Genomic DNA, 18,724 nt, shown 5'->3' with positions numbered 1-18,724 from the left:
TTAATACTAGCTAGCAACTTACCTTGGCTTCTTGCTGCCCTTGCATAACAGGTAGTCAGCCTGCATGCAGGCTCCTTGTGGAGTGCAATGTAAGGCAAGTGGTTAGAGCGTTGGACTAGTAACCGGAAGGTTGCAAAAACGAATCTCCGAGGTGACAAGGTAAAAAGCTGTTGTTCTGCCCCTGAACAAGGCAGTTAACCCCCGTTCCTAGGCCGTCATTGAAAATAAGAATGTGTTTTTAATCTGACTTGCCTAGTTAAATAAAGGTGTAAAAAAATAAATATTCATAAATAAATAAATAGGCAAATCAGTGTCCAAAAATACCGATTACCGATTGTTATAAAAACTTGAAATCGGCCCCTCCGATTAATCGGTCGACGTCTAGTATGGAGGATCCCCATTCTGGTAAACAACAGGCTCCTAACCAATTGTTATTTTGTGTTTTTTTGTTGTTGCTCTGATCGTAACTTTTTTTGTTTCCACCATCGTTTCCTATGACCAAAAAGAGCTTCTGGACATCAGAACAGAGATCACTAACCTCGATTTGGATGAGGATTTCAACTTCAATGAGTCGGAGGTGAAGAACATACTGCTCATCCCGGACCAGGCTCAAATCCCAGACATTCCAAAAAGGAAGAGGCGGCGTTATAGAGGCCGGCATGTGGGATACCTAACGAGACTATGTCGGTGAGTGGATAAACCGCCTCTACCCTCCGTTCTATTGGCGAATGTGTAAACAACAGAGAATAAACTGGATGAGCTCAGTTCGAGACTAACCTAACAATGTGATCTGAAGAACTGTAATATCCTGTTTTTCTGAGTTGTGGCTGAACAAGGACAAATGTATTTACCACCACAAACCGATGCTGGCACTAAGACTGCCATAAGCAAACAAGAACATTTTCACCCAGAGGCGACATTCCTCAGAGGCGACATTTAATGCCTGAAAACTGACATCTGTCTTACCTAATTTCTACCAGCATGTCACCTGTGCAACTAAAAGGCAAAAAAAAACTATACATCAACTTTACTCCACACACAGAGAGAGTCGCATACAAAGCTCTCCCTCATCCTTCATTTGGCATATCTGACCATAACACTATCCTGCCGATTCCTGCTTAAAAGTAAAAACTCAAACAAGCATTAAGTACTGCAATGCATTTCCTCTTCATCGACTGCACCAGATTTGCCAGTTCTTGCTGTGAGATTTTACCCCACTCTTCCACCAAGGCACATGCAAGTTCCCGGACATTTCTGGGGGGAATGGCCCTAGCCTTCACCCTCTGATCCATCAGGTCCCAGACGTGCTCATTGGGATTGAGATCCGGGCTCTTCGCTGGCCATGGCAGAACACTGACATTCCTGTCTTGCAGGAAATAATGCACAGAACGAGCAGTATGGCTGGTGGCATTGTCATGCTGGAGGCTCATGTCAGGATGAGCCTGCAGGAAAGTTACCACATGAGGGAGGAGGATGTCTTCCCTGTAACGCACAGATTTGAGATGCTGCCTGCAATGACAACACGCTCAGTCCGATGATGCTGTGACACACCGCCCCAGACCATGACGGACCCTCCACTTCCAAATCAGTCCCACTCCAGAGTACAGGCCTCGGTGTAACGCTCATTCCTTCGACGATAAACCCAAATCCGACCATCACCCCTGGTGAGACAAAACCGCGACTCATCAGTGAAGAGCACTTTTTGCCAGTCCTGTCTGGTCCAGAGACGGTGGGTTTGTGCCCATAGGCGACGTTGTTTCCGGTGATGTCTGGTGAGCTCCTGCCTTGCAACAGGCCTACAAGCCCTCAGACCAGCCTCTTTCAGCCTATTGTGGACAGTCTGAGCACTGATGGAGGGATTGTGCGTTCCTGGTGTAACTCGGGCAGTTGTTGTTGCCATCCTGTACCTGTCCCGCAGGTGTGATGTTCGGATGTACTGATCCTGTGCAGGTTTTGTTGAACGTGGTCTGCCACTGCGAGGACGATCAGCTGTCCATCCTGTCTCCCTGTAGCGCTGTCTTAGGCGTCTCACAGTACGGACATTGCAATTTATTGCCTTGACCACATCTGCAGTCCTCATGCCTCCTTGCAGCATGCCTAAGACACGTTCACGCAGATGAGCAGGGATCCTGGGTATCTTTCTTTTGGTGTTTTTCAATGGTCAGTAGAAAGGCCTCTTTAGTGTCCTACTATTTTCATAACTGTGACCTTAATTTCCTACCGTCTGTAAGCTGTTAGTGTCGACCGTTCCACAGGTGCATGTTCATGAATTGTTTATGGTTCATTGAACAAGCATGGGAAACAGTGTTTAAACCCTTTACAATGAAGATCTGTGAAGTCATTTGGATTTTTACGAATTATCTTTGAAGGACAGGGTCCTGAAAAAGGGGCAAGGGACGAGTTTATCTCGTACTCCTGGACATTGACTTGGTACCGGTACTCTTTGTATATAGCCTCGTTATTGTATTGTGTTAAAATGTCCTTTTTTGTGCACATTTCTCTTACTTTTTAATTCTGTTGGGAATGGGCTCTTAAGTATGCATTTCACGGTAAAGTTAACACCTGTTGTAGTTGACATGTGACAAATACATTTGAATTGATACATTTGATTTGAACATCAATATAATACGAGACCCTCCTGGGCCTTCACAATGAAGGAAAGTATTTTATGACATGCTTCATTTCCACTAAGGTGCTGCAGATGCTGCCGCTTTGTTACAGACGTTCACGATGATGCGAACCAGGCAAGTTTTAATGAATCTTTGCGGAAGCGGAAAAGACAGGGGTGTTGGCAGGGGTGCAAGAGGCCGAAGGCCTCTAACATCTGGCTGTCAGGTTTGGTGGAGCTCTTTCTCGAAGGGGTGTCCCCCTGCCGCCTACCACAAACTCCTGCGGTTGTGTCAGAGATGTGGGGTGACAACCGCACTAGTCTTCCCCCACCCAGCCCTCAGAAACCCCCCAGGACAACCAGCTGCCAAGTGAAGGCAACACGCACACACACAGGCATAAACACATACCGTACATACATACACACACATAGAAATATGTTTTGTAACACATATGCTACATGCATCGATACACAAGTGAACAAGCCCACGCTACAGAGGAATGTGGAATGATTATGTTCACTGACACGGCAGATTCTTGCTGTTTAGAATATGTTTGAATAAGTGGACCATTCGAGAGAAAATAGTGCTACAACCTTAACACAACGGGTGTTCATTTCATTTTCACAAAACTTCATTAGGCTATTCTGAGTTCGGGGTTTGTTTAGCATAAGGCGCTAAGCTGGATTTCGGTCCTTAATCAAATCTACAGTAAATGATGCTGCGGTTTTTAAAAAGCTTTCTGCAATAATTAGGCCTACACAAATGGAATTTCAGCAGGGAGAATATACCATCGGTGCCAGTTCCCATGCCAGCCATCATCAGCCCGGTCTGACCATTCATCTGAGTCAAAGTTTAGATCATTTTGTGTAGTTTATGTAGTAATGTGTTTTCAATAGTCAAACCTCCTAATGTCATTTGTGCTTGGCATTTAAACAAACACTATTAAATATCCAACAGCCACACAACGCATCTGATGCCTTACTGAGCAACAAATGTGACATTAATATTGGAGTGCCAACTGCTCATTTACATGTGCCGGAGAGAGAATGTGTGATGAGCCAAAAGCTTCAGACAATAGAGCACACTGCCATTAATGATGTCTCGCTCACTATCAGTCTTTTTTCTCCCTCAACCTTCCTCATGTATTACCTCTTTCGTTCTACCTCAAACAAACACACACAACTCACTCCACAAAAGCTCTACCTTTATCTGACATGCACACACTATTTGTGTCCAAAGTTCCTATTTCCTTAGGAGGCATTAGGAGGGGCGGCAAGTAGCCTAGTGGTTAGTGAAGCGATCCAGCAACCGGTTAGAGAGGCAAGCCAGCAAATCCTAGATGCCATTGCCTGTCGTTGTGCCCTTGAGCAAGACACTTAAACCCTGACAACAACAGCTCCCCGGGCTGCCACACCTGTAATTGTTGTTTGTCTTTCAGAGGGGTTGGGTTAAAAGCGGAAGTCAAATTTCAGTTGGACCTTGTGTGCAATTGACCAATAAAGTGATCTTAAACTATGTACATACTCCCATCCACTTTCTCTCACAACCCCTTCCATCTTTCTCCATATTACAATATCCGTTCCAAGAAACACCATTTCACTCATGCTTTTCCATTCCCTTAAAGTCCTCGTTCACCCCCTCTGTTTTGTCTTTCTCTCTGTATTGATGTGCTGTTGAAGGTCTTGGTGAGGTCTCAGAGAGAGAGATGAAGTGTATGGTGAGAACATTAATGTGTCCAGACCACGCAGTTCATCATCTCAGGACGCCGTCTGGAGGTGGCGGTCAGGGCAAACGCTATCCCAGACTCCCCCAGTATACTCCACACTCAAGGTCACCCAATACAGAAGAAGAGGCGGGCCGCAGGATTGAGGAATAAGAGAGCAGTAGTGTGGGGCAAGGGAGCTAGAGTGGAGATTGGAGGAAGGAGTCTCTCTCTCCCACACACACACATCCAAACAAAGGGTGAGTGCGAATTAAGATGTAAGTATATGATGAGTTCCAATCCAAAACAGGATAGCTCCATTTTAAGAAATGTTGGTAAATTGACATGAATTAAAAACACATGATGTGAAAGAGATAAAATATTAGCTCTTTCACCTTACCATGACATGGGCTAGTGAAAAAACAGCCACGATTTTGTTTGAAATATATTGCAAGGTCATTTTATTTTAGAGACAAATAATGAGATTTTGTGGCAAAATGCTATATAATCACTCCAAACAACAGAGCTCCAATAGAAAACGTATCCCAATTGGGTTTTAGACAGTTACATGTAATAAAATAGTGATTCATAACTAAATAAATATTAAAATAATGTCACGGTCGTCGTAATAGATGGACCAAGGCGCAGCGGGTACGTGAATGCTCATTTTTATTTATCCAAAACAAACACGAAAAACGATAAACTGCCGACAAAACAGTCTTGTAGGCAACACACAGCAATACAATCTCCCACAAACCCCAAAACAAACACACTCCTAAATATAGGACCTTCAATCAGAGGCAACGATAGACAGCTGCCTCCAATTGAAGGCCCCAATCCCCATTACCTAAACATAGAAATACAATACCCTAGCACAGACATAGAACAAACAACATAGAACTAACCAAAAAACCCCGGACTAATAAATCAAATACCCCTCTACATGAACACATACTCAAACACACCCTGAACCACATAAAACAAATACCCCCTGCCACATCCTGACCAAACTATAAGAACAAATAACCCCTTTACTGGTCAGGACGTGACAAATAATCAATTTGTTTCAACTATATTGTGCAAATATCACATAGCCGGTTTAATGTACGCAGAGGGTGTACAGTGTATATACAACGTGTGTTTTCTTTTTGGACATTTAAGCAACTTTTGGAAAAATATTATGTGTTTTACAGGTTTTAATAGGATGAATCAAGGAAAGCTTATTTTGTTTGATTATATACATTTTAGGGAAGGATTTAAGGAATAATAAGGACATTGAAAGCAGTAGCGTAGCCAGAAATTCGTTGATGGGTGGACCTGCAGAAATTTGGGTGGGCCCAAAACATTTAATAATGGGTAAATTCCAGCAATTCTGCACATTTTACCATGGGGCAAAGAGAAAAATTTGCAGTTTTAAACCTAATCTCAGGCAATTCTATACATTTTTCCATAAGGCTGACAGAAAAATACGCTGTTTTAAAACAAATTTCCTGCAATTCTACACATTTTGCCATGGGGCTGAGAGGAAAAGGTGCCGTTTTATAGCTAATCTCATGCTATTCTACACATTTTGCCATGAGACTGAGATACATGTATTAATTTTTAAAGCTAATTTACGCTCAAATATGTGTTGACTGTGATAAAGGCACTGGAATATGAGCTGTCTGAGCAGTGGCATGGTGCATATACCCATAGAAGCACAGTGTCATACAGTGCATTCGGAAAATACCCCTGGACCTTTTCCATATTTTGTTATGTTACAGCCTTATTCTAAAAATTATTAAATTGTTTTTTCCCCTCATCAATCTACACACAACACCCCATAATGACAAAGCAAAAACAGGTTTTTATATATCTTTACGATTACAGCCTTGAATCTTCTTGGGTATGATGCTACCAGCTTGGTACAACCCCATTCTTGTCTGCAGATGCTCTCAAGCTCTGTCAGGTTGGATGGGGAGCGTCGCTGCACAGCTATTTTCAGGTCTCTCCAGAGATGTTCAACCGGTTTCAAGTCCGGGCTCTGGCTGGGCCACTCAAGGACATTCAGAGACTTGTCCTGAAGCCACTCCTGGGTTGTCTTGGCTGTGTGCTTAGGGTCATTGTTCTGTTGGAAGGTGAACCTTGGCCCCAGTCTGAGGTCCTGAGCACTCTGGAGCAGGTTTTCTTCAAAGGTCTCTCTGTACTTTGCTCTGTTAATCTTTTCCTCGATCCTGACTAGTCTCCCAGTCCCTGCCACTGAAAAACATCCCCACAGCATGATGCTGCCACCACCATGCTTCATAAATCTCAATGTCCCAACTCTCTAAACACATGGCTCTGGATATAACATGTTTTGGTATGAATCAAGTATATCTCGTTTAGCAAAAAAACACATTCTAAAGCACACCTATAGTAAATGTTTCAAAAGTATGACAACACCCACAATTCATACACATAGAAAGGGACCCATTAGCATTTATTTCAGATGAAAAAATGCAAATATTCACAATTGTTGTTTATCGCATTTTAGAATCAAACCCTTCATATGAACATCACACAAAGTTCACCAGTGGTCAGCCACCACCCCCACACACACACACTTTCGTCCGACCTTGTAAAACAAGTTTATTTAAAGGACAAGCCTCCCATTAGACCACCAGTGAAACACATGACACCGTTCTGCTATGTTTAGTCCTCTGTGGTCTATGTAGTAGTCATCTGTCTACGGACTTACAGGCTGACAGGGAAAAACACAAACATTTGACAACATGCGTTAAAAAAATTAACCCAGTGAAATAAAACCGAGGTGTCTTACAAGGAGAAGAAAAAATATTACAGTAACTTGGAGGACAGCAGAATCCTGAGTATAGGAAATAAATCATCTTAACAAGAAAATATTTTCTGTCGAAAAAAGATTACATACTGCGCAATGTGTCACAGAGGACCTGCCTATGGGAGAAAAAATACAAGAGTGACTCTTCTGTTCCGTTGTGCTGTCCTGAGGCAGATTTAAATGCAGGAACTAAAACGGCTTTGTTCTCTCAACACAATGGCCAAAACTGTGAGTCTAACCGCATCCCTAAAGACTACTTTCTTGCAAATAAGAGAACACGTTCAATAATTTGCGGTATGACTGCTGGGCGGAAAATGATCTGCTGCACTCAACTGCAGTTTCTTAATACTTCATAACAGTTTCGAATGAGCACCTGTCCTGAGAAAAACCTCTGCAACATGAGCTCAGCACAAAAAAAGGGAAAATATTTCAGCATGGGTGGAAAGAGACATGGCTGAGTGAATACGTATAAAAAAATATTGTAAAAGCAGAAGTATTGTACTGTACCCTCTCAGTTTCACATGGTTCTAATTTTGGCTGGTACTGGTGTACCTGCATACCCACATGTGCTGTGCTCACCATTGTAAAAAATTGTTACGTAACAACAGTATTGGACCTCTTCTCTAAAACGCAAAGCTCCTTGTTCCTTCTCAACAGGAGCACTGTGTGGCCTTGCAGGATCTAAACACAGGGAGCTGGTCGACCACTCTCTAAACTGACAGAAGCTTTTGTTTCTGTTAAACAGATCCTCCTACTGCTATGGTCCTTGGCAGTGCATGTTGGTGGTTGGATTAATGGCAGTGGAGATGATGACATCTGCCCATTCACTTAACTGCTTGAGGGGAGACACCAGGAACACAAGAACACGGAACTAACTGCACGTATCCGCCAGGACAATGGAAAGGGGTTTGTAAATACTGTCAAGAATCCGTTGTTGTTAGACTCACTTGTCACTGAGACTACAATCCAAAAGAGCCTGCCAAAAAACAACCTGTTCACAGAGCCTGAGTCAACAATAATACATTTACACTGATGCATATGGGAGAACAAAATAATAGCCTGTCCAAAACACAGATACATACAACTCATAACAAGTACACACAGCAAACACTGACTAAAAGATTGCTCTTTCACATATATACGTTTGAACAAAACTAGCAAAGTCAAGCTACGAATGCAGTGTACAGAGGGTTTGGCTGGAGAGGCAGGGGGTGTCCACAGTCCAAGCAGCACATTGTTGAACCAGTGCATTGTTGAGCTCCACGAAGGTGGGGATGGGTGCGTTGTAAACTCTCTGTTCTCTGTCCAGATGTTTCTTGTTGTCTGGCTCAGCGCAGAGAAGCAGAGGGGGAGGGGATTACACAACTCTCCCTCAGTACTGAGCAGGAAGTGGGATGCAAAGGACCTCTTTTGCAAAGGAAGGGGGGGGGGAAATTACTGAGGAAAACACCATACGAATGCACCACAAAGGGACTGTGATCAGAATATGACAGACAAGACGAAGCCGACAACCAAAACAGACTTGGCTAAGGGCTACAACTTTGAAATTAAAAGCATAGAAATATCAGGATATTTATAGGTCAAATGAGTTCATATCTATGATTACAAATTCCCACAGCTCAGTAGACATTTAAATAGTTGCATGATACAAGTAATGCACTGTGGCTAAATGTCAGTCAAAGTCAATCTGTGTTGTAAAGTGAAAAGACTGCTTATAGTCATAGGGAATCTCTGCAGTTTGAGTCAAACTTTCTTGTCCCAAGAGGCCACCATGGTGTCTGTAAATCTAAGTTGTGGAACGGGGCTGGTGTAGTTAAGGTAAATCTTTTTTTCTGCTAATGGAGGGAAAGTACTTGTGGAGGGCCAGATGGTCGCTGAACGTCAGACGGAGGGACATGCTCGATTTCACCGGAGAAAGCCACTAAAAGCTTCCTCTCAATCAGCCTCCCTCCACCTATCTTTTCTCCCTTATGGTTTTTCTGTCTTTGTTTTCCCAGGCAGGGACTTCCAGCATTAATTCTAAATTGTTTAGTTCTCCTCCCTTCACACTCCATCGCTTTCATTATGCTAACGCCAAACTGGTGGCAGATTTATCTTTTTCTTCACCTTTTTAAATGGGAAATGGGATTGCACAAGCTTTACCTGCTGTTACATTGCCCGGGCCCACTCCTGAGAAATTGGTTTTACAGATATCATCAATCAAGGATGGACAGAACAACCTGTCTTTGTAACAGAAAACAAGGCTTTAGTCAATAGGCCTACTCTCTGAGAGAAAGGATTCCTTCCTTTTCTCACTGATCAGTTATGGGTGCACACAGAGCGAGGCTACTTGATGAATGGTGAACAAACAGCAACTAAACCACAACGAAAGTGATATTGCTATCCAATGCAATGGGCAATCATCTCAACAGATTACATCATCCATAACAGAGGATTGGAATGACCCACTGGAGGTTTGACCTTTCACAGAACTCAGACTTACTTCATCATCCACACTTTGGTAAATTGACAAAGTCCTGACAAATAACAGCTAAGCTTCACTTATCATTGAAAAGGTGGATTAGCTATATCAAATGACTTCTCAGCTATCTGAAAACAGTCAAATGAGCTGATCTCTTCACTAACCTTGCACAACTTTATTCAAAGTGTCTCCAGCAGTATTCTTCCTGTAACCTCCAGTGGATTGGCAGGGCCAGTGTTCGCTCTGCACCCTCCAGAATGATGCTTTGCATTTGCCTGTTCTGACTCCAAACATGGATTTGGGGGATTTGCCTAGGTGTCAGAAATATGACGGATACGCATGTGGAATGGACAGAGGAAATTAGAAGACATTTCCCTAATCAACATTAACACTGTAGTGAGGGACAAAGGCAGAGCTCCAGAATTCAGTGGAAAGACGGCCTACTCTACAGTCTGGCTCTTTAGTAAGAAATAAAGCCATAGATAAAGACAGTAAGTGTTATTACACAGGTATAAAATATAAGACACACATTCACTGAATGGAATTTCATGTTTTGATATAATGTACTATAATACTAGGCTAGTAAAATATTGACTCGTTTTGCCACACGCTTGGATCATATTGAAAAAGTAATGGTTTATTTTGAGACCATTTCAAGATGGATAACCACAAAACCATTGGTGGGATGGCGGCACACAAATAGACTAAATATGGGGGAGGGAAAATTCTCCCTTCCTTCTGCTCTAGTGCTGTCCTCAACACGCTGTTCCGCTTTGTTTGGATGATTAACATGAGTCAGCCGTGTAGCAGATCAATACCCAATGGCTTTTTACGGGATTGTGTCTAATGTGGTAACCCTACCTCTGTGCCCATCCTATTGTACAGACAATTATGTGATATGATCAATAGTCAGCCAAGAGATATTTCCGCTTTTGTAGCATGTTATGGTACGGGTGAAAAATCCATGGGCCCTGCAACACGGAGACACGTCTATAGAGTCTACAGTAAGTCCCCACTAGGCAGTGCATCATGGGAGTGAATCATATACTTCTCCTTGGGCATGGAGATAGAGAAAATATGAAGCAGCTTATCTCTCCCCCAGAGAGGAGGAGGAGGTGTTTAGAATGAGATAGGGTACTTCTGTTCCTCTCCCTGCAGCACTATCCAGATCCTTATCAGACTCCTCCACCATCGAATGATGCAGCCAGAATCAATCTACCGCCACAAACAAACATGGCTCCAGCAGGCAACAATACTGGATCAACAACAGCTCAACACTGAGTGAGTAATATCTGTCAATGTTGACATCAATGAATGCTGTCAGTCAGTCCAAGACACATAAATCAGAAAAAGTGTCATGAAAGAAGAGAGAGAACTTTGAGGCGGGTGTACTCTGAGCCCTCTGTTTTGTCCCGCCACACAGACGGCTCTGTACCCTTCTCTCCCTCTCTCTCTCTCTCTCTCTCTCTCTCTCCCTCTCCGTTGCCCAACAGAGCGTGCTTTAAAAAGACAGGCTTCATTCCCCAGCACGTCCATGCTAATCACCCACAACAAGCACCCTGCAGATGGAGCCCTTTAGAAACCATATGCTCGCCATAAGCATGTGTATGTCTCCCTCAGCTCTCTCTCGCTCTCTTTCTGGTATAGTGTTTAGTAGGATGTCATGTCACTAGTGATACGGGTCGGATGGTCCTCTGCAGCGTCACGGTGAATCATTTCTCTCCATGTTAAGTTTTGTTGGAGCCTTGGACTTGTTCTGGGTGTTCGTTTTTTTTACTGACAAAACTGAGAAAAGCTCTGCTTTGTGAAATACACGTTCTTATTCCAAGAAGCAGAAACAAAGCATGGAGCCTTTACATGAATCAGCTTTCTCCATGTCGAGGTGTTTGACAATATGGAGAAAAGCTTTATCTTGAGAATGACATGCTCTTTATTCAAGTAACAGAAACACAGTATGGAGGCTTGACATGACATCACCTGCTTTTTTCCTCCCTCCTTGTCACTTTGACAGCCTTGCTCTGTTCCATGGAGTTCCCCACATTTCCAGTGAGCTCATGTTTTCAGACTTCCACCACAGCAGTCCCTCAGGAATGTGCAGAGAAGAATGAAGGAACGGATGAATGTTCCAGCGCCAGCCGCCTCAATGCAGGACTTTAGCATTGTGCACAATAACTGACTGAGGACCATAGACGCCTGGTCTAGCCTGTAGCGAATGAACACTTCCATCAGCTGAGTTTTTTGTCCTGACTTGTGCATCGACTGAAAAGAGCAAGTCATAACCTCAGAATAAAGCCTACCCCTATTCCCTCCTTTTCAATCCCATTAACTTTCGCTGGTGGAGTCACAGCTGTGCGACCCAGGAAGTGTTCATAACGAGGTCCATTAGTGGTATTACCTGCATCCGGCTGCCGAGGGGTCATGGGGGCAACAGTGGACCAAACGCACAGATTAAATTACCCCAGAGGGAAGGAGGAGGGTTAACCACCATCCCCCACACCGGAGTGGTCCCAAGGGAAGCAGACATTAGGGCTGCTGGGAGGTTGGAATTATCAATGTGATGTTCCAGTTCACATCCTTACCTTTGATCCCAGCCATCACAACAATTCCAAAGCAGGGATTTCAAAGACTGCAGGGACAAAGCTTTGGAGGTAACATCATTTTGTGTACATGAATGTTTGTATACAGGGAAATCATGAGGAAAGAATAGAATGAGTGATTGACAGCGCTACCTAGAGAAGATATCTAAATATCCTGTATCCACCATGCAAAGTCTAGTTCAAACAGTGAGGAATGGATCTAATATAAATGACCAGAGACCAGACAAATAATGGTGGATAGCGATGTTTACACCATCCACCACAGCTGTTGTATTTAAACTGAGAGAAATAAGCTCAATTTATGTGAGTGGAAGCAGTAGCTTCAGTGTGTTCTCTAAAGCCCTGCGGAGTGTGGACAGACACCCCCGCTGCTCTGAGAGGAAAGCAGAGACACATCCCCAGGGCTATGCCAGCGGTAATGTAGTCTAAACAGGTACAACACACATACACACATTCGCCTGAGTCATCCCAAAGGCATTCAAAGCTGCCTCACTACCAGTTAAAAAAAGGAAAAAGAAAACATTGGCACAACAATACACAGAAGGCTTCAGAAAGCTCTCTCTTCAGACAGAGCCTACAGCGAGGTATTCAGGATACATCTCAGCTCCACCACCAAACACACAATGCTCATAAGGTATTTTACATGGCAACCTGGAGTGTGTGTTTAAACGATATTAGAATAGGTCCTACTGTAGCTTAAAACAACAAGTATTCTAAAAGGGCAGCCTCATCTGTTGAGATTCAAACCAAGGTCAGTGAAACACAAGAATTGATATTCCTTGACTGAAAGTGGTATGAATCAATAGAGCACAAAGGGGGCAGAAGTGTATGCATTGAATGGGTAAATCACAAATACAGAATTCATTACCACTGGACAATGGTAAATAAAGAGAGTGTTACGTGTGTGTTACAAGAAAAGCCTGATAATGAGAGTAGTATGGCTGTGGGTTTAGCAAACAGTATAAACAGACAATGACAAACTCGTATCATTATTCAGTTGGTACCACTGGTACCAATGTTCATCTTCCACAAGTGTCACAGACTTCCATAGGACGTAATAAGAGGCTCACACACTACCACCCCTGTCATCACTTTGCCTCTACATTTTCATCACCATAGCAGAAAATAGGTTCATCTATTTATTTTGATGATTTATAACAGTCATGTTCAGAGAGAGACTCAGGTACCACTTGGAGCGGTTGAGTAATCAATCTTTCGTCAAGAGCCAAAAATGTAATGGCCTCCCTTCACCTCCCCTTCATTTGGCAGTGAGGCAGTGAATTAGTGTGTCCTTTACATTAGAGCACACAGCACACACACTGACCTTTTCCATGTCATAAATCACAACCCCCTGTTCTGATGCCAGGATTTTGTTTAACCTAATTTGTCACAGAGGAGCCCCCCTCCCACCCACTCTCACTGCAGCCTCACACTTGGGCTGTGGCATGGGATTGGTGGGAGGATCAAAGTGTGTCATGCAGCCCTTGTAATCATGAATCCCACTAGCTATAGAAACACATGGTTGACTAGGCTACCACACACACACACACACACACACACACACACACACACACACACACACACACACACACACACACACACAGTCAAAGAGGTCACACACAGTGTGCCAAACATGTCAATAAGAGTGTCATTTCCATCCATCATAAACCGTTTTTATGGCACTTTTGAGGTGTCTTGACACCACAATGAGGTAAGAAATGTGCCGCAAGCAACAATAAACGTTGTAAACAAGCCAAAGGTGTGAGAATGGCAAACACTTTTCAAACAAAATGGAGTTGGATGGGAAGAAAGCCATTCAACCCCACCTCCATCAGTGAATGAATATCAACAGATATGAACCCATCATCCATTTACCTTGGCCATTTCACTGACCTCTCACCATAACCGAATGGCAGTTGTTCAGTAGTCTTTTTTAGGACAGGCATCAAGATGAATCACAGTTAAAATAGATCTATGCCACAACCCAGTTTCTGTCCGCTGAGCCATTTATGTAAACCTCAGAAGACCGTGGTTAAGCACTCCCTCATTTTGGAATGGGGGACCAGGATGAACTGTGATGACAATATGGGGTGACACCAGCTCTGAGGATGTGAGGCACACCACACACAGACACATTATCACATGGAAGTGAGGGGGGCCCATGTTATGAAAAAGTTGCTTAATATGCTGAGGTTAGTACTCAACTTAACAGCAAGCCACATTCCAAAACTGACTTGAGCTTTCTGCCCACTCAACTGTGTTGACACAAAGCCATATGCCCTAACCACTGGGCAAAAACTGGTTGAAACAACGTGGTTTCCATGTAATTTCAACCAAACAATTGAATTCAACATGGTTGACAACAACCAAAATGTAAATCAAAACTAGACACTGAACTGAATCCTCGTAGCGTCTGTGCCCAGTGGGTAGTTTTCCCTCAACTTCAAACCAACCAACAGTCTTCTGCCTCAACACTCTCCAACCAGTCTCTTCCACTGTGCACCTGAGTCCCAGAATAAAGGAAAACCTCTCAAATAGTTTGGTTTGTATTACCACTGGCCTATGGAGACCATGTGCTATCCAAGCCTTAGTAAATGTTCCACTGAACTATAAAAAGCTGCTGCTGCACTGCAGAGACACACCTTTCACTCGCATGGCAATTATTAAATGTTTCTAATTGTAGCTTATGTTAGAATGATTTAAGTCAATCAAACATCATGCAATGCGATAGTATGGCCCCTGTGGGTTGTGGAGGACATCTGGAACTATCAGTAGTGCTCAACAGTGACACCCATTGGGTGCAAGAAAGTACACATTTGGGCAAAACTGTACAACACTTCTTCCTGTACAGTTATGCTGTGGACTGTGGAACTGTTGCATGATTATTGAATGTGAACACTGAGCAAATTGCACTCTGAATAACTATTTATGCATGCAAAGACTGTTTCAAAACCAGTTGCATGGAAGGCCGGTTAACCATTTACCAATAATGACAGTGATATGACCGTAACATGGGCCTTAGTGCTGTGCATATAGCTAATTGATCCCTGGGGCACTGACCTATGCAGTTGTATAATGCTATTCTACACGTTTTCATGAGGCTAAGAGAAATGTTGCAGTTTTAAAGCTAATTTCCTGCTATTCTACACTTTTTTGCCACAGAGCAGATTTGTTTTTACTGTTTTGTAGCTCATCTTATGCTTTTGTTCACATTTTGTCATGAGGCTGAATGAAAACGTTGCCGTTTTAAAGCTAATTTCCTGCTGTTCTACACATTTTGCCCTGAGGCTGAGAGAAAATGTTGCCTTTTTAAAGCTAATTTCCTGCCATTCTACACACTTTGCTATCATATGCTATCTGAGGGGGGGCAACCTCCAAGGAGGCCCTGGGGCACGTGCCCTGCGTGCCCGTTCGGTAAACCGGCGCGGCACTGCCTGGTAGACAGGTCTTCTATATACAGTAATTCAGACAGGTACCATAGGCGCGACCTTGACATACCTGGGACATCTGGGGTCTGAAGTTGATCTCCTTTAGGTCCACAGACCCCGGTGACAGGTTGTGCAACATCTGGCACAAGAGCACTCCGTCTCGTAGCGCCTGTGCCAAGTCGAACACGGCTGCAGAAGGCCACACGACCCGGTGGTTTGGGGGCAAAACCTTGCAGTCTATCAACCACCGCCCGCATTGCCTCCACTCCTCCATGTCAGCTTGGGGGGAGAGTTCCACAACCAAATTCGACAGCCGCCTCAGTGTGCAAAATTCAGCTGCTTCCCTGCTTCCTGCGCGCAATGGAAGCAATACTTCCACCAGTGTTGAAATCCAAATCTTAATGAAAATGTTATTAGTTGTATTATTTCTCCACGTAATAGTGAAACTGATAACTTTATAAATACGGTAAAATAATGTTCCACTTTAGTTTTCCGATTAAGTTTCTATTATTTGCTCCAGCTCACAATATGTCCAGCTCTGTTCAAATAGACTATATGTTCAGTGCAGAATAGTCAGAATATGTCCAGCTCAGTCTTTTGGATAAGTGACGTGAGTTTCTGACCAAAAACATGTATAAATTGATGAAAAAAATGGAATAAAGTTGATGTAATGCGTAAATTCCCTTCTAAACAGACAGACCAATGTGCACTACCGGGAACACACATTTCCTTTTCTTCATTCTCAAAGTTGGTTTTGCATATCCAAACGGTGTTGGACAGTATAATAATAATATATGCCCCAATCTCTTCTTTGCTTGTGTATTAAAGCCTACCAAATTTCACTTTTGAACCTATTGTGCAAGCATGCTGTCCAAAACCGATGTCTCCGGAAAAAAATACTTTGAACAGCAAAGGGAATCTTTTCAGTTCTGACACTGCTTACAGCGCGACATTCCGTTGTTTTGCGTAGCAACCCAGAGTTTCTAGTTGTTCAGAGATTCTCTATACAATGTCCTATGCTGCTCTGATATATAACAATTACATATCAATGTAAAACACGATGGTAAATCAAATGTCCCTTCTTACGACGCCCCACTCAACACTCAGCCAATCCACAATGCACTCGAAAACAGATTTCACTAACTCCAACAGAAACATGTATAGGGAAAAAATCACGTCGTTCTCGTCATTCTCAGAATCCCAAACACCCACTATAATGGAAAGAAACGTTTAGAAATGATCCAATAAATCGTTTCTATGTTGTTTCTTGTTTCGTCCTTGTCTTCTCCCTCCTCTTTTTCGTACAGATTGTGATGTTTTGCCAGCCTGGTCTCACAGACGACAAGTAACATAGTAAACGTACATCTGGGACACTCAAATTAGTGTGATATGTTACATTTGTAGGGTGGTTGGTCGGGTGGATGGGTGGGCATATACTGCAAACATCTGGCAACCCAACCTGGTCTCAAAGCATTTTGAATTATTCTGTATGTAAATTCGAGACACAGCAAGATATGTTACAAATTACAATTGTATGATATGTTACAAATTTGCTAAACATACAATATGTTACAAATTTGCTAAATGTATGATATGTTACAAGTTCCAATTTGTTGTTAGCTAGGTGGCAAGGGGTCAGGGTTAAGTTTAGGGTTAAGGTTAGGAGTTAGGTTAAGGGGTTAATGTAAGGATTAGGGGCAGTAGCGGTTTGTGGGTAAAATCACTGGGGATGCCAAGCCAGAAAAAAAATAAAAACATATGCGCTGTGATAAATGTGTTGTTTGCTCTCTAAACCTGTTAGTCCATATACCTTGCGACCATGATATAGGCCTAAGGCCGAGACAATAAGAAGACACAGTGGCAGAATACATTTAACCACACCTTTGTTTCATCACAAAAGCGGAGAGCAACATGTGTCCGGTGAAGGCCACAAAGCATATTGCATGTAACAAACAGTTACATGACCTACAGCATGTTCAAGAAAGTTAATGTTTCCGACATTTTCAGACTGCTAAACAACTATTGATTTAGAACCACAGAGATTTACTGCAAGTCGCAAAGTTAAACAGGAGCTGCCTCCACTATTCCAGCACCACTAGTCCAGCACCATTTCAACATCATCAAATCACCTATGATTAGTCTAAACAGTGACGACTAAAAGATACCAAAAACAATTTAGTCCAATCAACGTAAGCTGAATATGATGTGGCTGTCAATGGTTCTGATTTGTGTATGTGTGTGTGTGTGCGTATTTGTGAAAGTAGAAAAGACACATTGACTGAACCTACTTGTGCTCCCGAGTGGCGCAGCGGTCTAAGGCACTGCATCTCAGTGCTAGAGGTGTTGCTACAGATCTTGGTTTGATTCCAGGCTGTATCACAACTGGCTGTGATCGGGAGTCCCATTGGGCGGTGCACAATTGGTCCAGGGTTTGGCCGGAGTAGGCCGTAATTCCAAATAAGAATTTGTTTTTAACTGACTTTCCTGGTTAAATAAATACAACTTGTAGAGAAACGCCAATGCCATCCTCCTCTCTTTCATGTTGACGAAAAGGTCCATGACTTTCATACAGTACACACTTCTATTTTTTGTTGTCCTAGGCTACCTGGCTAAAATGTTGAAAACAAACAGTCCAGTTATGCCCTCAGTGAGGCAATCAAACAGGCAAAACATCAGTACAGAGGCAAAGTGGGGTCACAATTCAATGGCTCAGACACAAGTAGTATGTGGCAGGGACTCCAGACTATCACAGATTACAAAGGGAAAACCAGCCACGTCTTGCAACACCGACGTCTTGCTCCCGGACAAGATAAACACCTTCTTTGCCCGATTTGAGGATAACACAGTGCCACCGACGCGGGCCGCTCCTGAAGAGCTCTCGTTCTCAGTGGCCGATGTGAGCAAGATATTTAAGCGTGATAACCCTCACAAGGCTGCTGGCCCAGATGGCATCCCTAGCCGTGTCCTCAGAGCATATGCAGACCAGCTGGCTGGAGTGTTCAAGGACATATTCAATCTCTCCTTATCCCAGTCTGCTGTCCCCACTTGCTGCAAGATGTCCACCATTGTAAATGTAATTGTTCCTGTACCAAAGAAAGCCAAGGTATCTGAA

General features: G+C 43.2%; 1 protein-coding gene across 11 annotated transcripts in view; it reads right to left on the bottom strand.

The window, feature by feature from the left end:
• The window catches only part of LOC106563223 (guanine nucleotide exchange factor VAV2), a 244,937-nt gene extending 227,991 nt beyond the window's left edge, over positions 1-16,946 (bottom strand). For 4 of the 11 annotated variants that reach the window (XM_014128590.2, XM_014128591.2, XM_014128593.2 and 1 more), the window contains exon 1: positions 15,683-16,946. In XM_014128590.2, the coding sequence (XP_013984065.1) occupies positions 15,683-15,886 (204 nt within the window). In that variant the 5' untranslated portion in view covers positions 15,887-16,946. The remainder of the gene's footprint in view (positions 1-15,682) is intronic. The other 7 variants (XM_014128597.2, XM_014128599.2, XM_014128592.2 and 4 more) reach the window with 4 other exon arrangements.
• Between the last annotated feature and the right edge of the window lie 1,778 nt (positions 16,947-18,724).

This window comes from Salmo salar, chromosome ssa11 (genome assembly GCF_905237065.1).
Source record: "Salmo salar chromosome ssa11, Ssal_v3.1, whole genome shotgun sequence".
In the NCBI taxonomy this organism is placed as follows: Eukaryota; Metazoa; Chordata; class Actinopteri; order Salmoniformes; family Salmonidae; genus Salmo; species Salmo salar.
This window is presented reverse-complemented; position numbering and strand designations above follow the sequence as displayed.